At 52.0% G+C, this 26,920-nt stretch overlaps 2 protein-coding genes across 2 annotated transcripts in view; one reads left to right on the top strand and one right to left on the bottom strand.

Annotated features, from left to right (window-relative positions):
• Positions 1–13,707, bottom strand: part of LOC140350832 (core histone macro-H2A.2-like) — a 399,355-nt gene extending 385,648 nt beyond the window's left edge. The window contains exons 1-3 of the mRNA XM_072436349.1: positions 13,557–13,707; positions 11,964–12,053; positions 10,061–10,251 (exon numbers count right to left, since the gene is read on the bottom strand). Coding sequence (XP_072292450.1) covers positions 10,070–10,251; positions 11,964–12,053; positions 13,557–13,707 — 423 coding nt within the window. The 3' untranslated portion in view covers positions 10,061–10,069. The remainder of the gene's footprint in view (positions 1–10,060; positions 10,252–11,963; positions 12,054–13,556) is intronic.
• Positions 13,708–19,825: 6,118 nt separating this feature from the next.
• The window catches only part of prkg2l (protein kinase cGMP-dependent 2, like), a 213,539-nt gene continuing 206,444 nt past the window's right edge, over positions 19,826–26,920 (top strand). Inside the window, exon 1 of the mRNA XM_072436872.1 lies at positions 19,826–19,880. The gene's annotated coding sequence lies outside the window, so the exon portion shown is untranslated. The remainder of the gene's footprint in view (positions 19,881–26,920) is intronic.

Raw genomic sequence — 26,920 nt, 5'->3', positions numbered from 1 at the left:
TCTCTCCTCCCTCTGTCCTCCCTCTCTCCTCCCTCTCTCCTCCCTCTCTCCTCCCCCTCTCCTCTCCTCCCCCTCTCCTCCCCCTCTCCTCCCTTTGTCCTCCCTCTCCTCCCTCTCTCCTCCCCCTCTCCTCCCTCTGTCCACCCTGTCCTCCCTCTCTCCTCCCCCTCTCCTCTCCTCCCTTTGTCCTCCCTCTCCTCCCTCTCCTCCCCCTCTCCTCCCTCTGTCCACCCTGTCCTCCCTCTCTCCTCCCCCTCTCCTCCCTCTGTCCACCCTGTCCTCCCCCTCTCCTCCCCCTCTCCTCCCTCTGTCCTCCCTCTCTCCTCCCTCTCTCCTCCCCCTCTCCTCCCTCTGTCCACCCTGTCCTCCCTCTCTCCTCCCCCTCTCCTCTCCTCCCTTTGTCCTCCCTCTCCTCCCTCTCCTCCCCCTCTCCTCCCTCTGTCCTCCCTCTCTCCTCCCCCTCTCCTCCCCCTCTCCTCCCTCTGTCCACCCTGTCCTCCCTCTCTCCTCCCCCTCTCCTCTCCTCCCTTTGTCCTCCCTCTCCTCCCTCTCCTCCCCCTCTCCTCCCTCTGTCCTCCCTCTCTCCTCCCTCTCTCCTCCCTCTCTCCTCCCCCTCTCCTCCCTCTGTCCACCCTGTCCTCCCTCTCTCCTCCCCCTCTCCTCTCCTCCCTTTGTCCTCCCTCTCCTCCCTCTCCTCCCCCTCTCCTCCCTCTGTCCTCCCTCTGTCCTCCCTCTCTCCTCCCCCTCTCCTCCCTCTGTCCACCCTGTCCTCCCTCTCTCCTCCCCCTCTCCTCTCCTCCCCCTCTCCTCCCTTTGTCCTCCCTCTCCTCCCTCTCTCCTCCCCCTCTCCTCCCTCTGTCCACCCTGTCCTCCCTCTCTCCTCCCCCTCTCCTCTCCTCCCTTTGTCCTCCCTCTCCTCCCTCTCCTCCCCCTCTCCTCCCTCTGTCCTCCCTCTCTCCTCCCTCTCTCCTCCCCCTCTCCTCCCTCTGTCCACCCTGTCCTCCCTCTCTCCTCCCCCTCTCCTCTCCTCCCTTTGTCCTCCCTCTCCTCCCTCTCCTCCCCCTCTCCTCCCTCTGTCCTCCCTCTGTCCTCCCTCTCTCCTCCCCCTCTCCTCCCTCTGTCCACCCTGTCCTCCCTCTCTCCTCCCCCTCTCCTCCCTCTGTCCACCCTGTCCTCCCTCTCTCCTCCCCCTCTCCTCTCCTCCCTTTGTCCTCCCTCTCCTCCCTCTCCTCCCCCTCTCCTCCCTCTCTCCTCCCTCTCTCCTCCCCCTCTCCTCCCTCTGTCCACCCTGTCCTCCCTCTCTCCTCCCTCTCTCCTCCCCCTCTCCTCCCTCTGTCCACCCTGTCCTCCCTCTCTCCTCCCCCTCTCCTCTCCTCCCTCTCTCCTCCCCCTCTCCTCCCTCTGTCCACCCTGTCCTCCCTCTCTCCTCCCCCTCTCCTCTCCTCCCTTTGTCCTCCCTCTCCTCCCTCTCCTCCCCCTCTCCTCCCTCTGTCCTCCCTCTCTCCTCCCTCTCTCCTCCCCCTCTCCTCCCTCTGTCCACCCTGTCCTCCCTCTCTCCTCCCCCTCTCCTCTCCTCCCTTTGTCCTCCCTCTCCTCCCTCTCCTCCCCCTCTCCTCCCTCTGTCCTCCCTCTCTCCTCCCTCTCTCCTCCCTCTCTCCTCCCCCTCTCCTCCCTCTGTCCACCCTGTCCTCCCTCTCTCCTCCCCCTCTCCTCTCCTCCCTTTGTCCTCCCTCTCCTCCCTCTCCTCCCCCTCTCCTCCCTCTGTCCTCCCTCTGTCCTCCCTCTCTCCTCCCCCTCTCCTCCCTCTGTCCACCCTGTCCTCCCTCTCTCCTCCCCCTCTCCTCCCTCTGTCCACCCTGTCCTCCCTCTCTCCTCCCCCTCTCCTCTCCTCCCTTTGTCCTCCCTCTCCTCCCTCTCCTCCCCCTCTCCTCCCTCTCTCCTCCCTCTCTCCTCCCCCTCTCCTCCCTCTGTCCACCCTGTCCTCCCTCTCTCCTCCCTCTCTCCTCCCCCTCTCCTCCCTCTGTCCACCCTGTCCTCCCTCTCTCCTCCCCCTCTCCTCTCCTCCCTTTGTCCTCCCTCTCCTCCCTCTCCTCCCCCTCTCCTCCCTCTGTCCTCCCTCTCTCCTCCCCCTCTCCTCCCTCTGTCCACCCTGTCCTCCCTCTCTCCTCCCCCTCTCCTCCCTCTGTCCTCCCTCTCTCCTCCCCCTCTCCTCCCCCTCTCCTCCCTCTGTCCTCCCTCTGTCCACCCTGTCCTCCCTCTCTCCTCCCCCTCTCCTCCCCCTCTCCTCCCTCTGTCCACCCTGTCCTCCCTCTCTCCTCCCCCTCTCCTCCCTCTGTCCTCCCTCTCTCCTCCCCCTCTCCTCCCCCTCTCCTCCCTCTGTCCACCCTGTCCTCCCTCTCTCCTCCCCCTCTCCTCTCCTCCCTCTGTCCTCCCTCTCTCCTCCCCCTCTCCTCCCCCTCTCCTCCTCAGGGTCAGCACCCGTTCCAGCTGGCCCGGAAGTAGTCATGGCGCGTCCGAAATCGCAGCCTCTTCCTGAGATTGAAGGTTTCTATCACCACCTGAACCCGGGACGCTGCTGCCTCTTTGGGCCGTGGGCGGGGTCAGCGTCTGGTCAGCGTCTGGTCAGGGCCTGTTCCTTTTTGAGTTTGGTCTGAACCGGCGCCACATGAGTTACTTTGAGTCAGTAAAGACACTTTAGTTTTACTTTCAGGTGTAAGTATTGTACAATCGTAGATGATGAGCGTTTGTAAAGCAGTTTTGTAAATAATTTAGAGGAGATTTTGTACAGATGATCTTTTATTTAGACTTTCATGTCATTTTAAACATTTGTTTTTTTGGATTTTAAATAGTTCAAATGTAAATAACCACGATGTGACACGTTTTGAGCTGAACGTTAGCATTTTGTTAGCGTGAGGCTAAATACCGCAAGGCATTAAAGTCTTTTGGAGCAGCTCATTTTGAACTGTTCCAATGGGATTGTCGTCTATTCATCTGCAGCAGCCGACGTTTGTGTCGCTCTGCGCTCGGACAAACCTCAGAGTCTGATCCTGAAATATGACCCACCTGAGGGCGGAGCAGCCACCTGAGGGCGGAGCAGCCACCTGAGGGCGGAGCAGAGGTTCACTTGAGACTTTTGAGGTTTCCGTGTTAATTCTCTGGATATTTTGCTTCTTCAAACAAAGTCGGAGGATTTAGCCGATGTTCGATCTCGATCTCTTGAATTTCAGAAGTTCAGAGACGTTTCAGTTATAGTCAAAATGTTTGTGTTGAAATCTTTGAGGTTTTCACTGAACAACAGCAAAAATGTCAACCATGTGTTTCTTGTGTTTAAGCTATATTTGACTTTCTTTATTTGACTTTCTTTCAGTTTCTCTGAGATAGAAACTTGTGCCAGTCCAGTTTTTGCAGTTTGTGTCGTACAAACTGATTGTCTTTTGACTTTCACACCTTTTGTCCAGTTTAAAGCTCCTATTCTCTGACTGTGGTAATGTTACGCAGTGGAACTTTAACCACGAAACTTCATGCATTTTCTCCATATTTCCACTTTTAAGGCGAAACACGACTAGGTCCAATCTGCACTAAAGAGGTTTAATATGCTCCTCCCACAGAGGCATGCTCCTCCCACCCTCTGAAGTCTGATAAATGAGGCCAGTTTCACTCACATCGAGTTTAGTCACAAACACAGAAATCTAATTCCTCTGTAAATGTTTCTGTATTGAAAATATGGACAAAATGAAGACATTTGAACTGCTCTGTCCATTTGTCATATTTAAACGTCCAAAATATGAAACGTTTGGGCCGTTTTTACACAGAAAAGACTCATGATGAAAATGTATTTCTTACATTTCTGCATCTGGCCTTAAACTGTTAAACTAAATACCAGTCACATAAAGGTTAGATTGAAGCAGATTGAGGAACTTTAAACGGAGGACCAGCAGGTGGCGCTGTGCAGACCGTTCCTCAGAAAGCTGGAGTTGTGTTGAACTGTGAAGGTCATTTCTGAGGGACACGTATGTCCAAACTTTTCCTTTGACTCTTTTGTGTTCCTGTTTTTAGACAGAATCATTCCCGCTCACTTTGATTTCCCGTCACATTTTATTTTATTCACAGTTATTCACCAGCGATTTGTCGATGAGCTCTGATTTTGTGCCAAACAAACTGCAGCCGAGAGTTTGACTGTTTGTGAAGGGACAAAGATTTACTGCAGAAGTTTGGGCGCCTCTGCTGCAGTACCCCTGGTGTCCTCTGGGGGCGCCTCTGCTGCAGTACCCCTGGTGTCCTCTGGGGGCGCATCTGCTGCAGTACCCCTGGTGTCCTCTGGGGGCGCCTCTGCTGCAGTACCCCTGGTGTCCTCTGGGGGCGCCTCTGCTGCAGTACCCCTGGTGTCCTCTGGGGGCGCCTCTGCTGCAGTACCCCTGGTGTCCTCTGGGGGCGCCTCTGCTGCAGTACCCCTGGTGTCCTCTGGGGGCGCCTCTGCTGCAGTACCCCTGGTGTCCTCTGGGGGCGCCTCTGCTGCAGTACCCCTGGTGTCCTCTGGGGGCGCCTCTGCTGCAGTACCCCTGGTGTCCTCTGGGGGCGCCTCTGCTGTTTTGCACAAACTCTTTTGATTGTGAAGCTGGTGATTTTATTTCTGTTTGAAAATGTTTAATTTAAGACGTTTGTGTTTTTTTTATTTTTAACCAAAACGTTTTTTTCTGCAGCAACACAAGCATTTAAAGCACAACTCTGTAACTTCTGTTTAGACCTGTTTTAGTCCTGGTTTGGACCTGGTTTAGACCTGGTTTAGTCCTGGTTTAGTCTTGGTTTAGTCCTGGTGTAGTCCTGGTTTGGACCTGGTTTAGACCTGGTTTAGTCCTGGTGTAGTCCTGGTTTAGTCTTGGTTTAGTCCTGGTTTAGTCCTGGTTTAGACCTGGTTTAGTCCTGGTGTAGTCCTGGTTTAGACCTGGTTTAGTCCTGGTTTAGACCTGGTTTAGACCTGGTTTAGTCCTGGTGTAGTTCTGGTTTAGTCCTGTTTTAGACCTGGTTTAGTCCTGGTTTAGACCTGGTTTAGTCCTGGTTTAGTCCTGGTGTAGTCCTGGTGTAGTCCTGGTTTAGACCTGGTGTAGTCCTGGTTTAGACCTGGTTTAGTCCTGGTTTAGTCCTGGTTTAGTCCTGGTGTAGTCCTGGTTTAGTCCTGGTTTAGTCTTGGTTTAGTCCTGGTTTAGTCCTGGTGTAGTCCTGGTTTAGACCTGGTGTAGTCCTGGTTTAGTCCTGGTTTAGTCCTGGTTTAGACCTGGTTTAGTCCTGGTTTAGTCCTGGTTTAGTCCTGGTTTAGTTCTGGTTAGTCCTGGTGTAGTCCTGGTTTAGACCTGGTTTAGTCCTGGTTTAGACCTGGTGTAGTCCTGGTTTAGTCCTGGTTTAGACCTGGTTTAGACCTGGTTTAGTCCTGGTGTAGTTCTGGTTTAGTCCTGTTTTAGACCTGGTTTAGTCCTGGTTTAGTCCTGGTGTAGTCCTGGTTTAGTCCTGGTTTAGTCCTGGTGTAGTCCTGGTTTAGTCCTGGTTTAGTCCTGGTGTAGTCCTGGTTTAGACCTGGTTTAGTCCTGGTGTAGTCCTGGTTTAGTCCTGGTTTAGACCTGGTTTAGACCTGGTTTAGTCCTGGTGTAGTTCTGGTTTAGTCCTGTTTTAGACCTGGTGTAGTCCTGGTTTAGACCTGGTGTAGTCCTGGTTTAGTCCTGGTTTAGTCCTGGTGTAGTCCTGGTTTAGTCCTGGTTTAGTCCTGGTGTAGTCCTGGTTTAGTCCTGGTTTAGACCTGGTTTAGTCCTGGTTTAGTCCTGGTTTAGTCCTGGTGTAGTCCTGGTTTAGTCCTGGTTTAGTCCTGGTTTAGACCTGGTTTAGTCCTGGTTTAGTCCTGGTTTAGTCCTGGTTTAGACCTGGTTTAGTCCTGGTTTAGTCCTGGTTTAGTCCTGGTGTAGTCCTGGTTTAGTCCTGGTTTAGTCCTGGTTTAGTCCTGGTGTAGTCCTGGTTTAGTCCTGGTGTAGTCCTGGTTTAGTCCTGGTGTAGTCCTGGTTTAGTCCTGGTTTAGTCCTGGTTTAGTCCTGGTTTAGTCCTGGTTTAGTCCTGGTTTAGTCCTGGTGTAGTCCTGGTTTAGTCCTGGTTTAGTCCTGGTGTAGTCCTGGTTTAGTCCTGGTGTAGTCCTGGTTTAGTCCTGGTGTAGTCCTGGTGTAGTCCTGGTTTAGTCCTGGTTTAGTCCTGGTGTAGTCCTGGTTTAGTCCTGGTGTAGTCCTGGTGTAGTCCTGGTTTAGTCCTGGTTTAGTCCTGGTGTAGTCCTGGTTTAGTCCTGGTTTAGTCCTGCTTTAGTCCTGGTGTAGTCCTGGTTTAGTCCTGGTGTAGTCCTGGTTTAGTCCTGGTTTAGTCCTGGTTTAGTCCTGGTGTAGTCCTGGTGTAGTCTTGGTTTAGTCCTGGTTTAGTCCTGGTTTAGTCCTGGTTTAGTCCTGGTGTAGTCCTGGTGTAGTCCTGGTTTAGTCCTGGTTTAGTCCTGGTTTAGTCCTGGTGTAGTCCTGGTTTAGTCCTGGTTTAGTCCTGGTGTAGTCCTGGTTTAGTCCTGGTTTAGTCCTGGTTTAGTCCTGGTTTAGTCCTGGTGTAGTCCTGGTTTAGTCCTGGTTTAGTCCTGGTGTAGTCCTGGTTTAGTCCTGGTTTAGTCCTGGTTTAGTCCTGGTTTAGTCCTGGTTTAGTCCTGGTGTAGTCCTGGTTTAGCCCTGGTTTAGCCCTGGTTTAGTCCTGGTTTAGTCCTGGTGTAGTCCTGGTTTAGTTCTGGTTTGGACCTGGTTTAGCCCTGGTTTAGCCCTGGTTTAGCCCTGGTTTAGCCCTGGTTTAGTCCTGGTTTAGCCCTGGTTTAGTCCTGGTCAGCTCCAGCAGGGGGAGACACAGTAAGTTGTGCTTTAATTGTAAAACGTGTTTTCGACTGAACAAAGGGCATTTTTTGAAAATCTGAATATTGTGGAAAAGCAAAGACATGATTCAAAGTCTGTTTTCTGCTGTTGTTTATTTCTTGAGACGTTTGTGTTTGATTTGAGGGCATTATTACGGCTTTATGCTCTTATCTTTTCTATAATCACGTCTTGTGTTTTCGATGTTAAACAAGGATTCTACAATCGTTTGGATTCTGAACCGAGATGTAAAGTTTCTTTTACAAACCGCAGAAGGCAGCTGTCGCCAGAACCACAATCTCCAACTCTTTTACTACTAATATTATTATTATTATTATTATTATTACTATTATTATGATTGTTATGATTATTATGATTATTATTTTTGACTGAAATTGACCTGATTCTCAATAAAGAACATTTTAAACTGTCGGCTCGTTTATGAAAGAAAGGGGCAAGAATCAAAACAGTTTAAATAAATCAAACGTTTAATCCCTGTAAGTACAATTCTAAAACAGAGATAACAGAGCGCTTACCATCTGTCCCTGTCCAATGTGACGGCGACTTACACCAGCGCTCCGGATCGCTTATCCAATCAATCTCAATCCTGGTCCAACAGAACCAGGATTGAGACCAGTCCATCGTCTGCAGCTAATATCAAATCATCTGTGACTTTCAGTGAATTCATGGTCAAGTGGACAGATCGGTCACTTACACTGGACTAAAGCTGTTAGTTACCTTCTTAACAGGATGTCACTGAATATTGACTATTATTTCTTTGAACTTTTTTGGGGGATATTGTCCTTTTCATTATAACTTTATTTTGTGGGACTGGATGATCTTTAAGAATAAACTGAAAGGTAATTAGGAAATGATCTGACAATATAGGGTTTTGAGGGAGGACAATGAGGTCACTAATCTCTGTTCCATACGTTAGGACAAGATCCAGAGTGTTCTTGTGAGTGTGAGTCGCTTTATTTACATTCTGAGTGAAACCAATGCTGTCTAGTCCCGCTTTAGACCCGCTTTAAACCCGTTTTAGACCCGCTTTAGACCCATTTTAGACCCGCTTTAAACCCGTTTTAGACCCGCTTTAGACCCATTTTAGACCCGCTTTGGACCCACTTTAGATTCGTTTTAGTCCCACTTTAGTCCCGTTTTAGTCCTGCTTTAGACCCGCTTTAGTCCTACTTTAGACACGTTTTAGACCCGCTGTAGACCCGCTGTAGACCCGCTGTAGACCCGCTGTAGACCCGCTGTAGACCTGCTTTAGACCCGCTTTAGACCCGCTTTAGACCCGCTGTAGACCCGCTGTAGTCCCGCTGTAGACCCGCTGTAGACCTGCTTTAGACCCGCTTTAGACCCGCTTTAGACCCGCTGTAGACCCGCTGTAGTCCCGCTGTAGACCCGCTGTAGACCCGCTTTAGCCCCGCTTTTATACCCACTGTAGACCCGCTTTAGCGCCGCTTTTATACCCGCTGAAGACCCGCTGTAGACCCGCTGTAGACCCGCTTTAGCCCCGCTTTTATACCCGCTGTAGACCTGCTTTAGACCCGCTTTAGACCCGCTGTAGACCCGCTGTAGTCCCGCTGTAGACCCGCTGTAGACCCGCTTTAGACCCGCTGTAGACCCGCTTTTATACCCACTGTAGTCCCGCTGTAGACCCGCTTTAGACCCGCTGTAGTCCCGCTGTAGTCCCGCTGTAGACCCGCTTTAGACCCGCTGTAGACCCGCTTTTATACCCACTGTAGTCCCGCTGTAGACCCGCTTTAGACCCGCTGTAGTCCCGCTGTAGTCCCGCTGTAGACCCGCTGTAGTCCCGCTGTAGACCCGCTTTTATACCCGCTGTAGACCCGCTGTAGACCCGCTGTAGTCCCGCTGTAGTCCCGCTGTAGACCCGCTGTAGTCCCGCTGTAGACCCGCTTTTATACCCGCTGTAGTCCCGCTGTAGACCCGCTGTAGTCCCGCTGTAGTCCCGCTGTAGACCCGCTGTAGACCCGCTTTAGACCCGCTGTAGACCCGCTTTTATACCCACTGTAGTCCCGCTGTAGACCCGCTTTAGACCCGCTGTAGACCCGCTGTAGTGCCGCTGTAGTCCCGCTGTAGACCCGCTTTTATACCCGCTTTAGATCCGCTGTAGACCCGCTGTAGACCCGCTGTAGTCCCGCTGTAGACCCGCTGTAGTCCCGCTGTAGTCCCGCTGTAGACCCGCTGTAGTCCCGCTGTAGACCCGCTGTAGTCCCGCTGTAGACCCGCTGTAGACCCGCTTTAGCCCCGCTTTTATACCTGCTGTAGTCCCGCTGTAGACCCGCTGTAGACCCGCTGTAGACCCGCTTTAGCCCCGCTTTTATACCCGCTGTAGTCCCGCTGTAGACCCGCTGTAGTCCCGCTGTAGACCCGCTGTAGTCCCGCTGTAGACCCGCTTTTATACCCGCTGTAGACCCGCTGTAGACCCGCTTTAGCCCCGCTTTTATACCCGCTGTAGTCCCGCTGTAGACCCGCTGTAGTCCCGCTGTAGACCCGCTTTTATACCCGCTGTAGTCCCGCTGTAGACCCGCTGTAGTCCCGCTGTAGACCCGCTGTAGTCCCGCTGTAGACCCGCTTTTATACCCGCTGTAGTCCCGCTGTAGACCCGCTGTAGTCCCGCTGTAGTCCCGCTGTAGACCCGCTGTAGTCCCGCTGTAGACCCGCTTTTATACCCGCTGTAGACCCGCTGTAGACCCGCTTTAGCCCCGCTTTTATACCCGCTGTAGACCCGCTGTAGACCCGCTGTAGACCCGCTGTAGTCCCGCTGTAGACCCGCTGTAGACCCGCTGTAGTCCCGCTGTAGTCCCGCTGTAGACCCGCTGTAGACCCGCTGTAGACCCGCTGTAGACCCGCTGTAGTCCCGCTGTAGTCCCGCTGTAGACCCGCTTTTATACCCGCTGTAGTCCCGCTGTAGACCCGCTGTAGTCCCGCTGTAGTCCCGCTGTAGTCCCGCTGTAGTCCCGCTGTAGACCCGCTTTTATACCCGCTGTAGACCCGCTGTAGACCCGCTTTAGCCCCGCTTTTATACCCGCTGTAGTCCCGCTGTAGACCCGCTGTAGACCCGCTGTAGACCCGCTGTAGACCCGCTGTAGTCCCGCTGTAGTCCCGCTGTAGACCCGCTTTTATACCCGCTGTACTCACCGTGCCGCTGGGAGGGAGGGAAAAGCCACAGACTTGAGCTTCTTTTCTTCCGCTGCAGACAAACAGCTCTTTACAGTTTTCTCCAGTTGATCCTCACATTTTTCTGAGCCCCAAAGCGGAACATGACAGTGGATCACGAAACGCGCCGCCATCGAGCTGCCCGCCGCACTCACACACGCTAAAAACACAGAAAACACGCTAGAAACACCCATTAAAAACATGAAGGATGCTTGCTAAAAACACCAGAAACACACACTAAATCTGGGAAATTGAAATGGAGGAAATTTGAGAGCCAGAAGATGAGAAGAAGGATGAAGAAGGATGAAGATGAGAAGAAGGATGAAGAAGGATGAAGATGAGAAGAAGGATGAAGAAGGATGAAGATGAGAAGAAGGATGAAGGATGAAGATGAGAAGAAGGATGAAGATGAGAAGAAGGATGAAGAAGGATGAAGATGAGAAGAAGGATGAAGAAGGATGAAGATGAGAAGAAGGATGAAGAAGGATGAAGATGAGAAGAAGGATGAAGAAGGATGAAGATGAGAAGAAGGATGAAGAAGGATGAAGATGAGAAGAAGGATGAAGAAGGATGAAGATGAGAAGAAGGATGAAGAAGGATGAAGATGAGAAGAAGGATGAAGAAGGATGAAGATGAGAAGAAGGATGAAGAAGGATGAAGATGAGAAGAAGGATGAAGAAGGATGAAGATGAGAAGAAGGATGAAGAAGGATGAAGATGAGAAGAAGGATGAAGAAGGATGAAGATGAGAAGAAGGATGAAGAAGGATGAAGATGAGAAGAAGGATGAAGATGAGAAGAAGGATGAAGAAGGATGAAGATGAGAAGAAGGATGAAGAAGGATGAAGATGAGAAGAAGGATGAAGAAGGATGAAGATGAGAAGAAGGATGAAGAAGGATGAAGATGAGAAGAAGGATGAAGGATGAAGATGAGAAGAAGGATGAAGATGAGAAGAAGGATGAAGAAGGATGAAGATGAGAAGAAGGATGAAGAAGGATGAAGATGAGAAGAAGGATGAAGAAGGATGAAGATGAGAAGAAGGATGAAGAAGGATGAAGATGAGAAGAAGGATGAAGAAGGATGAAGATGAGAAGAAGGATGAAGAAGGATGAAGATGAGAAGAAGGATGAAGAAGGATGAAGATGAGAAGAAGGATGAAGAAGGATGAAGATGAGAAGAAGGATGAAGAAGGATGAAGATGAGAAGAAGGATGAAGAAGGATGAAGATGAGAAGAAGGATGAAGAAGGATGAAGATGAGAAGAAGGATGAAGAAGGATGAAGATGAGAAGAAGGATGAAGAAGGATGAAGATGAGAAGAAGGATGAAGATGAGAAGAAGGATGAAGAAGGATGAAGATGAGAAGAAGGATGAAGATGAGAAGAAGGATGAAGAAGGATGAAGATGAGAAGAAGGATGAAGAAGGATGAAGATGAGAAGAAGGATGAAGAAGGATGAAGATGAGAAGAAGGATGAAGAAGGATGAAGATGAGAAGAAGGATGAAGAAGGATGAAGATGAGAAGAAGGATGAAGAAGGATGAAGATGAGAAGAAGGATGAAGAAGGATGAAGATGAGAAGAAGGATGAAGAAGGATGAAGATGAGAAGAAGGATGAAGAAGGATGAAGATGAGAAGAAGGATGAAGAAGGATGAAGATGAGAAGAAGGATGAAGATGAGAAGAAGGATGAAGAAGGATGAAGATGAGAAGAAGGATGAAGAAGGATGAAGATGAGAAGAAGGATGAAGAAGGATGAAGATGAGAAGAAGGATGAAGAAGGATGAAGATGAGAAGAAGGATGCAAAAGATGAAGCTGCAGGAAACAGAAGAACCACCTGTGGAGTTTGTCTGATCCATTAGAGCAAAATACTTTACCTGTGCCGACCTCCAGGGGGCAGTGTGATTTCCGTGCATCTTTGATTCCATCCACAAAGTCCCGACCCCCAGCCTTCTCCAGAGCACTTCCTGTGGGCGGAGCAAAGCGGTCAGGTGATCAAAAAGACCAATCAATGAGCAGCATTTAAAGTAAATTAATTGAACTGAGCTGAAGTTGCATTTGTGCCGTCTCTGAACTTAAACAAGTCGAAACAAATGTATACTTTTTACTCCTGAGGTCAATCTGAGCGAGTCACAAAAGATGTTTAGTAATTCCAGTGTGTGTGATAGGCGTGGCTAAAGCTAGCGTGAACAGGAACAGTTTTGCCTCATTTCTTTGACTTCTCTGCAAAGCCTCTACGCCGCGTTTGAACCTCTCTTTATGTCTTTGGCTTTGGATCATGTCAGACGCTTTATGACCTGGAAATATCAGATTGTGGCTCTGGACAAAGCGAGTGCCATAAACAGGAAACAGCTGTTGCTAACGTGCTACGCTAGCTTTGTGTTGCTAAGGCTCCACATAGTCGTTAGCATCAGTGGAACCACAGCGCTTTAGCATGAGATCAAGTCAGAGTTTGGAGACAAATGATTCTTTTTTAATTGTCTTTTTGCCTCTCGTTTCCTCCTGAGTCTGCATTCTCTTTTACCTGAGGAAACAACTTAATCTCAAACTCTGAACATTTCATCCTAAATGGAGACATAAAGGCGCTCTGAGTCTGGACTGGTGCAGGTCTGGACTTCGGGAGGTTTGGGATTGGATTTAGTCGTAGGATCTGGCAACCCAAACGAGACACATGTGAGGTTCACTCTGCTTTCTGATTGGATGATGGGAACGAATCACCAAATGACAACATAAACATGTCCAATGTCTGGGATCAGAGTCCATTTGTCAAGATATTTATTTATCGTGGAGAAAAGAGGAGTACCACATCTAAGCTTGGCCCTTTAAATCCGTAAGTATTTCTAAAGGTCAACAGGGGGTGCCAGAATGAGATTATTTTTGTACATTCAGTTTCTATCCAGACATTGGACCAATGCATCACATTAGGTGTGAACATGTCTCGTTTGGTCAAATACAAAAGAACTTCATCTGCTACTTTATGTTCTGTCCCATCGATTGTAACACCGTGAATTGTTTTTGATTGTCTAATAAATTGGGCCAATGGTTCCAAATACAAAGCAAACATAAGGAGAGACCAGGCACAGCCCTGACTGACCCCTCTGTCATGTGACCATTGATTTTCATTCTTGATGTTGGACAATCGTAAAGAGCCTCAATATTTGTCATTATAAATTGATTTGAAATGTGTTTATCGCTGTAAATAAATAAGTCTACTGAATCAAAGCCTTCTCAGCGTCCGGACTTGTGTTTGTCTCATTCTGTGTAAAGATGGTCTTATGTTGTCTTGTGTTTGTCGTTTGCTCATGAATCCTGTCTGAGCTTAGTGGATTCAGTTTGGGAGGATTTGTTCCATTCTTTTCTTCACTTTGCATATTACTGATAAGCAGCATTTGCCACGCCCTTTTAGTCGATTAATCGGTCGATCTTCAGTCAGTTTCTGACAGAAGAACCAGGTCAGGAGCCGTTCTCACCCACAGGATCCTTCAGGTCCAGTTCACCGTTGGTCGGATTCACCACGGCCTCGACCTTCACCGAGCCCAGTTTACCAAGCTCGCTCTCTGTGAGTGACAGCTGCAGGAACAGAACAGGCTTTAACCAGGATGCCCTCCCACAATACTGCATTTAACCAGGATGCCCTCCCACAATACTGCATTTAACCAGGATGCCCTCCCACAATACTGCATTTAACCAGGATGCCCTCCCACAATACTGCATTTAACCAGGATGCCCTCCCACAATACTGCATTTAACCAAGATGCCCTCCCACAATACTGCATTTAACCAAGATGCCCTCCCACAATACTCAGCATTTAAACAGTTGCCCTAAACTAAATATTGAAACTGTGCCAGTTGTGTACGTGTGAATTTAAGTGTGATTAGAGTGAACTCTTCAGGATGAATGGAAACCAAACAATGTTTAACACAAACTTGTCGTTTGTTGAAGTTGATTGAGAAACCGTCTCATTAAGGCTTTAGGTGGAAGGAATTAGGAGTCCAAAACATTGTGTATTTCTGGGATAGAGCCCCCAGTACGTGGTCGGATTAGACAATAGGTTTGATCTAGAAGCTTGCCACGTAGGAAACACTCTACGGTTCATGACTTGGAAGCTTGCCAAGTAGGAAACACTCTACGGTTCATGACTTGGAAGCTTGCCACGTAGGAAACACTCTACGGTTCATGACTTGGAAGCTTGCCACGTAGGAAACACACTACGGTTCATGACCTTGAAGCTTGCCAAGTAGGAAAGACACTACGATTCATGAGTCATTCTCCTTGAATTCCAACGATTTCGGAGTCCATATGTTCCAGAGGCCCTCCCACAATACTGCATTTAACCAGGATGCCCTCCCACAATACTGCATTTAACCAGGATGCCCTCCCACAATACTGCAATTAACCAAGATGCCCTCCCACAATACTGCATTTAACCAAGATGCCCTCCCACAATACTGCATTTAACCAAGATGCCCTCCCACAATACTGCATTTAACCAAGATGCCCTCCCACAATACTGCATTTAACCAGGATGCCCTCCCACAATACTGCATTTAACCAGGATGCCCTCCCACAATACTGCATTTAACCAGGATGCCCTCCCACAATACTGCATTTAACCAGGATGCCCTCCCACAATACTGCATTTAACCAAGATGCCCTCCCACAATACTGCATTTAACCAAGATGCCCTCCCACAATACTGCATTTAACCAGGATGCCCTCCCACAATACTGCATTTAACCAGGATGCCCTCCCACAATACTGCATTTAACCAAGATGCCCTCCCACAATACTGCATTTAACCAAGATGCCCTCCCACAATACTCAGCATTTAAACAGTTGCCCTAAACTAAATATTGAAACTGTGCCAGTTGTGTACGTGTGAATTTAAGTGTGATTAGAGTGAACTCTTCAGGATGAATGGAAACCAAACAATGTTTAACACAAACTTGTCGTTTGTTGAAGTTGATTGAGAAACCGTCTCATTAAGGCTTTAGGTGGAAGGAATTAGGAGTCCAAAACATTGTGTATTTCTGGGATAGAGCCCCCAGTACGTGGTCGGATTAGACAATAGGTTTGATCTAGAAGCTTGCCACGTAGGAAACACTCTACGGTTCATGACTTGGAAGCTTGCCACGTAGGAAACACTCTACGGTTCATGACTTGGAAGCTTGCCACGTAGGAAACACTCTACGGTTCATGACTTGGAAGCTTGCCACGTAGGAAACACTCTACGGTTCATGAGTCATTCTCCTTGAATTCCAACCATACTCTGTAACTAAGAATTGATATAAAATGTTGTGAATTAAGTTGAAAGAAAAGTTGATAGAACATATGTAAGCAGTTACTTAGTAATAAGGAAAACTAAGAAAGTTAACCTGGACAGGAATGATATTAATGATTAATCTAATTCTATTTAAAGGACTATATATACATATATAAATATATATATAAATATATATATATATATATATATATATATATATATATACATTATTAGTTTACGTGTCATTGTTTCAACCAATTCAAAGTTTTTTTTTAGTTTTGAATGTTTGAATGTTTTCAGATGCCCTCCCACAATACTCTGCATTTAAACAGAATGCCCTCCCTTCAAGTCAAGAGTTTGTAAATAATATTTCACCTGTGGGTTTTTAGCTGAGTCCTGGTTTTAGAGTAATTATAGTCCTGGTTTAGACCTGGTTTAGTCCTGGTTTAGACCTGGTTTAGACCTGGTTTAGTCCTGGTTTAGTCCTGGTTTAGTCCTGGTGTAATCCTTGTTTAGTCCTGGTTTAGTCCTGGTTTAGACCTGGTTTAATCCTGGTTTAGACCTGGTTTAGACCTGGTTTAATCCTGGTTTAGACCTGGTTTAGACCTGGTTTAGTTCTGGTTTGGACCTGGTTTAGCCCTGGTTTAGCCCTGGTTTAGTCCTGGTTTAGACCTGGTTTAGACCTGGTTTAGTTCTGGTTTGGACCTGGTTTAGTCCTGGTTTAGACCTGGTTTAGACCTGGTTTAGTTCTGGTTTGGACCTGGTTTAGCCCTGGTTTAGCCCTGGTTTAGCCCTGGTTTAGTCCTGGTTTAGTCCTGGTGTAGTCCTGGTTTAGTCCTGGTTTAGTCCTGGTGTAGTCCTGGTTTAGTTCTGGTTTGGACCTGGTTTAGCCCTGGTTTAGTCCTGGTCAGCTCCAGCAGGGGGAGACACAGTAAGTTGTGTTTTAAATGTTTTCGACTGAACAAAGGGTACTTCTGAAAATCTGAATATTGTGGAAAAGCAAAGACATGATTCAAAGTCTGTTTTCTGCTGTTGTTTATTTCTTGAGACGTTTGTGTTTGATTTGAGGGCATTATTACGGCTTTATGCTCTTATCTTTTCTATAATCACGTCTTGTGTTTTCGATGTTAAACAAGGATTCTACAATCGTTTGGATTCTGAACCGAGATGTAAAGTTTCTTTTACAAACCGCAGAAGGCAGCTGTCGCCAGAACCACAATCTCCAACTCTTTTACTACTAATATTATTATTATTATTATTATTATTTTGACTGAAATTTACCTAATTCTCATTAAAGACCCTCCTTCTGTCCTTAGACCCTCCTTCTGCAGGAAGAAGTATAAACCTGGAGGAGTTCCACATTGAAGGATCTTACTCTCACAGACGGAGCCTCTCAGGAGGAGAACCAGTTCTTCAGGAGGAGAACCAGTTCTTCAGGAGGAGAACCAGTTCTTCAGGAGGAGAACCAGCTCTTCAGGAGGAGAACCAGTTCTTCAGGAGGAGAACCAGCTCTTCAGGAGGAGAACCAGTTCTTCAGGAGGAGAACCAGTTCTTCAGGAGGAGAACCAGTTCTTCAGGAGGAGAACCAGTTCTTCAGGAGGAGAACCAGTTCTTCAGGAGGAGAACTGGTTCTTCCAGGCAGATGAAGAACCGTTCATATTGAGTAGAGAGCATTTCTCCCGACAGGAAGTGAGATAAGAAGAAGGAAAGAAAATGAACAGACACAAGTGAAATTAAATATGAAATATAGTTTGATAGAATAAGTAGTGTTTATCAGAGGATAGAGCTCAAGCCGCCATACAACCCCCAGAGTTGCTCCTTCTGTTCCTAACTGGCCTGACCATAAGTCATTTCAAAGAGGAACGTTTTAAGCCTGGACTTAAATGAAGAGACTGTGTCGCCTCTTTAACATGGACAGGAGGTGATTCCATAACACAAGAGCTCTACCTCCTACTGTGCTTTTAGAGACTCTTGGGACCACCAGAAGGCTCTACCTCCTACTGTGCTTTTAGAGACTCTTGAGACCACCAGAAGGCTCTACCTCCTACTGTGCTTTTAGAGACTCTTGGCACCACCAGAAGGCTCTACCTCCTACTGTGCTTTTAGAGACTCTTGGGACCACCAGAAGGCTCTACCTCCTACTGTGCTTTTAGAGACTCTTGGGACCACCAGAAGGCTCTACCTCCTACTGTGCTTTTAGAGACTCTTGAGACCACCAGAAGGCTCTACCTCCTACTGTGCTTTTAGAGACTCTTGGCACCACCAGAAGGCTCTACCTCCTACTGTGCTTTTAGAGACTCTTGGGACCACCAGAAGGCTCTACCTCCTACTGTGCTTTTAGAGACTCTTGAGACCACCAGAAGGCTCTACCTCCTACTGTGCTTTTAGAGACTCTTGAGACCACCAGAAGGTCAGCATTTAGAGAGTGAAGAGCTCTGATTGGATGAGATGGTTCTATAGCATCTTTGAGGTGGGAGGGGCCATGTCATTTATGGCTTTGTAAATCAGGAGGAGGAGTTTAAATGTGACTCTAAACTGGACAGGAGCCAGTGAAGAGACTCCAGCGCCGGCGTAATGTGCTCTCTTCTTTTAGTTCCTGTTAGTAATCTGTGGTGGACTCTCGACCCTGCTGTGGTGGGCACTGAACCCCCTAAAGGAGAAAGAGTCACGTGTTGCCCGGTGGCTGGGCTGAGTGGTTTAGCACAGCACATATGCCAGGTGCAGCCGGCCGCAGTGTCGTGAGTCCAATGTTTACTGTATGTCCTCCCTTCTCTCATCCCTCATTTCACACTTTGCTGTCAATGGAGCCTACAGGCACAAAATCATATTTATATTAGTTAAAACATAAATATTTTACACACATATTTAACACTTGATTTGTGTAAAGCTTTTATTCATGTTTATTCACACAATGAAGCGTCTAGTTCACATGAGAGTCCTGCAGAGGGCGCAGCGGGGCTGTCTGGTCCTGCTCAGTCTCTCTCTCTTCTCTCTCTTCTTTTCTCACAGTTGTCGCTTCACTTTTGGACGACTGACACAGAGGATTCTTACACGTTTGTTGTTTCCTTTTCCTCGGCTTCTTCAGTGTGTCCAGCTCTGACCGTGTGTCCAGCTCCGGCCGTGTGTCCAGCTCTGACTGTGTGTCCAGCTCTGACCGTGTGTCCAGCTCTGACTGTGTGTCCAGCTCTGACTGTGTGTCCAGCTCCGGCCGTGTGTCCAGCTCTGACCGTGTGTCCAGCTCCGGCCGTGTGTCCAGCTCTGACCGTGTGTCCAGCTCCGGCCGTGTGTCCAGCTCTGACCGTGTGTCCAGCTCTGACCGTGTGTCCAGCTCTGACTGTCCAGCAATTGGTTCATGTCAAGTTTATCCACCTTCAGCTCTGGATTCTAAAACATGTTCTTATTTTCATTTTTCACTAATGTTTGTGCGTCTCCACTTCAGTGAACAAGTCCTGGTTTAGACCTGGTTTACACCTGGTTTAGACCTGGTTTAGACCTGGTTTAGACCTGGTTTAGTCCTGGTTTAGACCTGGTTTAGACCTGGTTTAGTCCTGGTTTAGACCTGGTTTAGTCCTGGTTTAGACCTGGTTTAGACCTGGTTTACACCTGGTTTAGTCCTGGTTTAGTCCTGGTTTAGACCTGGTTTACACCTGGTTTAGTCCTGGTTTAGCTCCTCGGAGTCCGGACGATGGGAAATGGTTCGATCAAAAACACAAAAACTGAAGATTTCAACAGCAGTCAAGATCTGAGGTGTGTGTATGGACTAAACCAGGACTAAACCAGGACTAAACCAGGACTAAACCAGGACTAAACCAGGACTAAACCAGGACTAAACCAGGACCAAACCAGGACCAAACCAGGACTAAACCAGGACTAAACCAGGACTAAACCAGCACTCTTTCAGGATGCGGGTGCAGGAGCTGGAGTTGGAGCTGCGGCAGAAGGACCAAGACTTCAGGACTCGTCTGGACCTTCTGCAAAAAGAAGTGGATTCAAAAATGTCCAAGATCCATAAATTGCAGGACGCACTGGGTCAGGTAAGACCGGACTAGGGTCTAAACCCAGTCTAAACCCAGTCTAAACCCAGTCTAAACCAGGTCAAAACCAGTTCTGAACCCAGTCTAAATCAGGTCTAAACCAGGTCCAAACCAGGACTAAACCAGGTCTAAACCAGGTCTAAACCAGGACTAAACCAGGTCCAAACCAGGTCCAAACCAGGTGTAAATCCGGTCTAAACCCGGTCTAAACCCGGTCTAACCCAGGTTCAACCCAGGTCTAACCCAGGTCTAAACCCATTCCAAACCAGGCCTAAACTCGGTCTAAACCCAGTCTCTCTCCTCAGGACCCGTTGACAAAGCGCCGTGTCTTCAGTGCTCTAAATCGCGCTCAGCCGAGTTTCCAGCAGGTGGCGCTGGAGGTTCAGCGAAGGCTCAGGGCCAAAGATGGAGTTTCTGCTGAGCCCACGTCTGAGACCAGGTCCAGTCCCAGGTCCAGGACCCAGGGACTGACCGGAGCCACGAGCAAAGACTCACGGTGCGTTTGACCTCTGACCCCGGTGTCTAAACCCAACCTGGATCAGACCCGGGTCCAGGGCAGGTTTTACTCAGAGAGAGAGAGCTCTTCACTTTCAAATGAGGCGCAGGAAATTAGCATCAAAACAAAGAACCTGCATCTGCTTTGATCTGAGACTCTGACGTGGGCCAGGAGCAGGAGACGCAGAGGAGGACCAGAGGAGGACCAGAGGAGGACCAGAGGAGGACCAGAGGAGGACCAGAGGAGGACTAGAGGAGGACCAGAGGAGACCCAGAGGAGGACCAGAGGAGGACCAGAGGAGGACCAGAGGAGGACCAGAGGAGGACCAGAGGAGGACCAGAGGAGGACTAGAGGAGGACCAGAGGAGACCCAGAGGAGGACCAGAGGAGACCCAGAGGAGACCCAGAGGAGGACCAGAGGAGGACTAGAGGAGGACCAGAGGAGGACCAGAGGAGGACCAGAGGAGGACTAGAGGAGACCCAGAGGAGGACCAGAGGAGGACCAGAGGAGGACCAGAGGAGGACCAGAGGAGGACCAGAGGAGGACCAGAGGAGGACTAGAGGAGGACCAGAGGAGACCCAGAGGAGGACCAGAGGAGGACCAGAGGAGACCCAGAGGAGGACCAGAGGAGGACCAGAGGAGGACCAGAGGAGGACCAGAGGAGGACTAGAGGAGGACCAGAGGAGGACCAGAGGAGGACCAGAGGAGGACTAGAGGAGACCCAGAGGAGGACCAGAGGAGGACCAGAGGAGGACCAGAGGAGGACCAGAGGAGGACTAGAGGAGACCCAGAGGAGGACCAGAGGAGGACCAGAGGAGGACCAGAGGAGACCCAGAGGAGGACCAGAGGAGGACCAGAGGAGGACCAGAGGAGGACCAGAGGAGGACCAGAGGAGGACTAGAGGAGGACCAGAGGAGACCCAGAGGAGGACCAGAGGAGACCCAGAGGAGACCCAGAGGAGGACCAGAGGAGGACCAGAGGAGGACCAGAGGAGGACCAGAGGAGGACCAGAGGAGGACTAGAGGAGGACCAGAGGAGACCCAGAGGAGGACCAGAGGAGGACCAGAGGAGACCCAGAGGAGGACCAGAGGAGGACCAGAGGAGGACCAGAGGAGGACCAGAGGAGGACCAGAGGAGGACTAGAGGAGACCCAGAGGAGGACCAGAGGAGGACCAGAGGAGGACCAGAGGAGGACCAGAGGAGGACTAGAGGAGGACCAGAGGAGGACCAGAGGAGGACCAGAGGAGACCCAGAGGAGGACCAGAGGAGGACCAGAGGAGGACCAGAGGAGGACCAGAGGAGGACTAGAGGAGGACCAGAGGAGGACTAGAGGAGGACCAGAGGAGGACCAGAGGAGGACCAGAGGAGGACTAGAGGAGGACCAGAGGAGGACCAAAGGAGGACCAGAGGAGGACCAGAGGAGGACCAGAGGAGACCCAGAGGAGGACCAGAGGAGACCCAGAGGAGGACCAGAGGAGGACCAGAGGAGGACCAGAGGAGGACCAGAGGAGACCCAGAGGAGGACCAGAGGAGGACCAGAGGAGGACCAGAGGAGGACTAGAGGAGGACCAGAGGAGGACCAGAGGAGGACCAGAGGAGGACCAGAGGAGGACCAGAGGAGGACTAGAGGAGGACCAGAGGAGACCCAGAGGAGGACCAGAGGAGGACCAGAGGAGACCCAGAGGAGGACCAGAGGAGGACCAGAGGAGGACCAGAGGAGGACCAGAGGAGGACCAGAGGAGGACTAGAGGAGGACCAGAGGAGGACCAGAGGAGGACTAGAGGAGACCCAGAGGAGGACCAGAGGAGGACCAGAGGAGGACCAGAGGAGGACCAGAGGAGGACTAGAGGAGACCCAGAGGAGGACCAGAGGAGGACCAGAGGAGGACCAGAGGAGGACAAGAGGAGGACTAGAGGAGGACCAGAGGAGGACTAGAGGAGGACCAGAGGAGGACCAGAGGAGGACCAGAGGAGGACCAGAGGAGGACCAGAGGAGGACCAGAGGAGGACCAGAGGAGGACCAGAGGAGGACCAGAGGAGACCCAGAGGAGGACCAGAGGAGACCCAGAGGAGGACCAGAGGAGGACCAGAGGAGGACCAGAGGAGGACCAGTGGAGGACCAGAGGAGGACTAGAGGAGGACCAGAGGAGACCCAGAGGAGGACCAGAGGAGGACCAGAGGAGACCCAGAGGAGGACCAGAGGAGGACCAGAGGAGGACCAGAGGAGGACCAGAGGAGGACTAGAGGAGGACCAGAGGAGGACCAGAGGAGGACTAGAGGAGACCCAGAGGAGGACCAGAGGAGGACCAGAGGAGGACCAGAGGAGGACCAGAGGAGGACTAGAGGAGACCCAGAGGAGGACCAGAGGAGGACCAGAGGAGGACCAGAGGAGACCCAGAGGAGGACCAGAGGAGGACCAGAGGAGGACCAGAGGAGGACCAGAGGAGGACTAGAGGAGGACCAGAGGAGGACTAGAGGAGGACCAGAGGAGGACCAGAGGAGGACCAGAGGAGGACTAGAGGAGGACCAGAGGAGGACCAAAGGAGGACCAGAGGAGGACCAGAGGAGGACCAGAGGAGACCCAGAGGAGGACCAGAGGAGACCCAGAGGAGGACCAGAGGAGGACCAGAGGAGGACCAGAGGAGGACCAGAGGAGACCCAGAGGAGGACCAGAGGAGGACCAGAGGAGGACCAGAGGAGGACTAGAGGAGGACCAGAGGAGGACCAGAGGAGGACCAGAGGAGGACCAGAGGAGGACCAGAGGAGGACTAGAGGAGGACCAGAGGAGACCCAGAGGAGGACCAGAGGAGGACCAGAGGAGACCCAGAGGAGGACCAGAGGAGGACCAGAGGAGGACCAGAGGAGGACCAGAGGAGGACCAGAGGAGGACCAGAGGAGGACTAGAGGAGACCCAGAGGAGGACCAGAGGAGGACCAGAGGAGGACCAGAGGAGGACCAGAGGAGGACTAGAGGAGACCCAGAGGAGGACCAGAGGAGGACCAGAGGAGGACCAGAGGAGACCCAGAGGAGGACCAGAGGAGGACCAGAGGAGGACTAGAGGAGGACCAGAGGAGGACCAGAGGAGGACCAGAGGAGGACCAGAGGAGGACCAGAGGAGGACTAGAGGAGGACCAGAGGAGGACCAGAGGAGGACCAGAGGAGGACCAGAGGAGGACTAGAGGAGGACCAGAGGAGACCCAGAGGAGGACCAGAGGAGGACCAGAGGAGACCCAGAGGAGGACCAGAGGAGGACCAGAGGAGGACCAGAGGAGGACCAGAGGAGGACTAGAGGAGGACCAGAGGAGACCCAGAGGAGGACCAGAGGAGGACCAGAGGAGACCCAGAGGAGGACCAGAGGAGGACCAGAGGAGGACCAGAGGAGGACCAGAGGAGGACCAGAGGAGGACTAGAGGAGACCCAGAGGAGGACCAGAGGAGGACCAGAGGAGGACCAGAGGAGGACCAGAGGAGGACTAGAGGAGACCCAGAGGAGGACCAGAGGAGGACCAGAGGAGGACCAGAGGAGGACCAGAGGAGACCCAGAGGAGGACCAGAGGAGGACCAGAGGAGGACCAGAGGAGGACTAGAGGAGGACCAGAGGAGGACTAGAGGAGGACCAGAGGAGGACCAGAGGAGGACCAGAGGAGGACTAGAGGAGGACCAGAGGAGGACCAAAGGAGGACCAGAGGAGGACCAGAGGAGGACCAGAGGAGGACCAGAGGAGACCCAGAGGAGGACCAGAGGAGACCCAGAGGAGGACCAGAGGAGGACCAGAGGAGGACCAGAGGAGGACCAGAGGAGGACTAGAGGAGGACCAGAGGAGGACCAGAGGAGACCCAGAGGAGGACCAGAGGAGGACCAGAGGAGGACCAGAGGAGACCCAGAGGAGACCCAGAGGAGGACCAGAGGAGGACCAGAGGAGGACCAGAGGAGGACTAGAGGAGGACCAGAGGAGGACTAGAGGAGGACCAGAGGAGGACCAGAGGAGGACCAGAGGAGGACTAGAGGAGGACCAGAGGAGGACCAAAGAAGGACCAGAGGAGGTCCAGAGGAGGACCAGAGGAGACCCAGAGGAGGACCAGAGGAGGACCAGAGGAGGACTAGAGGAGGACCAGAGGAGGACTAGAGGAGGACCAGAGGAGGACCAGAGGAGGACCAGAGGAGGACTAGAGGAGGACCAGAGGAGGACCAGAGGAGGACCAGAGGAGGACTAGAGGAGGACCAGAGGAGGACCAGAGGAGGACTAGAGGAGACCCAGAGGAGGACCAGAGGAGGACCAGAGGAGGACCAGAGGAGACCCAGAGGAGGACCAGAGGAGGACTAGAGGAGACCCAGAGGAGGACCAGAGGAGGACCAGAGGAGGACTAGAGGAGGACCAGAGGAGGACTAGAGGAGGACCAGAGGAGGACCAGAGGAGGACTAGAGGAGGACCAGAGGAGGACCAGAGGAGGACCAGAGGAGGACTAGAGGAGACCCAGAGGAGGACCAGAGGAGGACCAGAGGAGGACTAGAGGAGACCCAGAGGAGGACCAGAGGAGGACCAGAATAGACCCAGAGGAGGACCAGAGGAGACCCAGAGGAGGACCAGAGGAGGGTCAGAGGAGGACGAGAGAAGACCCAGAGGAGGACCAGAGGAGGGTCAGAGGAGGACGAGAGAAGACCCAGAGGAGGACCAGAGGAGGACCAGAGGAGGACCAGAGGAGGACTAGAGGAGACCCAGAGGAGGACCAGAGGAGGACTAGAGGAGGACCAGAGGAGGACCAGAGGAGGACTAGAGGAGGACCAGAGGAGGACCAGAGGAGACCCAGAGGAGGACCAGAGGAGACCCAGAGGAGGACCAGAGGAGGACTAGAGGAGGACCAGAGGAGGACCAGAGGAGGACTAGAGGAGGACCAGAGGAGGACCAGAGGAGACCCAGAGGAGGACCAGAGGAGGACTAGAGGAGGACAAGAGGAGGACCAGAGGAGACCCAGAGGAGGACCAGAGGAGACCCAGAGGAGGACCAGAGGAGGACTAGAGGAGACCCAGAGGAGGACCAGAGGAGGACTAGAGGAGGACCAGAGGAGGACCAGAGGAGGACCAGAGGAGGACTAGAGGAGGACCAGAGGAGTACTAGAGGAGGACCAGAGGAGGACCAGAGGAGGACCAGAGGAGGACTAGAGGAGGACCAGAGGAGGACCAGAGGAGACCCAGAGGAGGACCAGAGGAGGACCAGAGGAGGACCAGAGGAGGACTAGAGGAGGACCAGAGGAGGACTAGAGGAGGACCAGAGGAGGACCAGAGGAGACCCAGAGGAGGACCAGAGGAGGACCAGAGGAGGACCAGAGGAGGACCAGAGGAGACCCAGAGGAGGACCAGAGGAGGACCAGAGGAGGACCAGAGGAGGCCCAGAGGAGGACCAGAGGAGGACTAGAGGAGGACCAGAGGAGGACCAGAGGAGGGCCAGAGGAGGACTAGAGGAGGACCAGAGGAGGACCAAAGGAGGACCAGAGGAGGACCAGAGGAGGACCAGAGGAGACCCAGAGGAGGACCAGAGGAGGACCAGAGGAGGACCAGAGGAGGACCAGAGGAGGACCAGAGGAGGACTAGAGGAGGACCAGAGGAGGACTAGAGGAGGACCAGAGGAGGACCAGAGGAGGACCAGAGGAGGACTAGAGGAGGACCAGAGGAGGACCAGAGGAGGACCAGAGGAGGACTAGAGGAGGACCAGAGGAGGACCAGAGGAGGACTAGAGGAGACCCAGAAGAGGACCAGAGGAGGACCAGAGGAGGACCAGAGGAGGACCAGAGGAAGACCAGAGGAGGACTAGAGGAGACCCAGAGGAGGACCAGAGGAGGATCAGAGGAGGACCAGAGGAGACCCAGAGGAGGACCAGAGGAGGACCAGAGGAGGACCAGAGGAGGACCAGAGGAGGACCAGAGGAGGACCAGAGGAGACCCAGAGGAGGACCAGAGGAGGACCAGAGGAGGACCAGAGGAGGACTAGAGGAGGACCAGAGGAGGACCAGAGGAGGACCAGAGGAGGACCAGAGGAGACCCAGAGGAGGACCAGAGGAGACCCAGAGGAGGACCAGAGGAGGACCAGAGGAGGACCAGAGGAGGACTAGAGGAGGACCAGAGGAGGACTAGAGGAGGACCAGAGGAGGACCAGAGGAGACCCAGAGGAGGACCAGAGGAGGACCAGAGGAGGACCAGAGGAGACCCAGAGGAGACCCAGAGGAGGACCAGAGGAGGACCAGAGGAGGACCAGAGGAGGACCAGAGGAGGACTAGAGGAGGACCAGAGGAGGACTAGAGGAGGACCAGAGGAGGACCAGAGGAGGACCAGAGGAGGACTAGAGGAGGACCAAAGGAGACCAGAGGAGGACCAGAGGAGGACCAGAGGAGGACCAGAGGAGGACCAGAGGAGGACCAGAGGAGGACCAGAGGAGGACCAGAGGAGGACTAGAGGAGGACCAGAGGAGGACCAGAGGAGGACCAGAGGAGGACTAGAGGAGACCCAGAGGAGGACCAGAGGAGGACAGAGGAGGACCAGAGGAGGACCTAGAGGAGACCCAGAGGAGGACCAGAGGAGGACCAGAGGAGGACCAGAGGAGACCCAGAGGAGGACCAGAGGAGGACCAGAGGAGGACCAGAGGAGGACTAGAGGAGGACCAGAGGAGGACTAGAGGAGGACAGAGGAGGACCAGAGGAGGACCAGAGGAGGACTAGAGGAGGACCAGAGGAGGACCAAAGGAGGACCAGAGGAGGACCAGAGGAGGACCAGAGGAGACCCAGAGGAGGACCAGAGGAGACCAGAGGAGGACCAGAGGAGGACCAGAGGAGGACCAGAGGAGGACCAGAGGAGACCCAGAGGAGGAGGACCAGAGGAGGACCAGAGGAGGACCAGAGGAGGACCAGAGGAGGACTAGAGGAGACCCAGAGGAGGACCAGAGGAGGACCAGAGGAGACCCAGAGGAGGACCAGAGGAGGACCAGAGGAGGACCAGAGGAGGACCAGAGGAGGACCAGAGGAGGACTAGAGGAGGGCCAGAGGAGACCCAGA

The sequence above is a fragment of the Eucyclogobius newberryi genome, unplaced genomic scaffold (genome assembly GCF_026437365.1).
Source record: "Eucyclogobius newberryi isolate DKJ021-1_F unplaced genomic scaffold, fEucNew1.0.hap1 SCAF_8, whole genome shotgun sequence".
Lineage (NCBI taxonomy): Eukaryota > Metazoa > Chordata > Actinopteri > Gobiiformes > Gobiidae > Eucyclogobius > Eucyclogobius newberryi.
The sequence above is the reverse complement of the archived record's forward strand: the minus strand, read 5'-3'. Positions and strand labels throughout refer to the sequence as shown.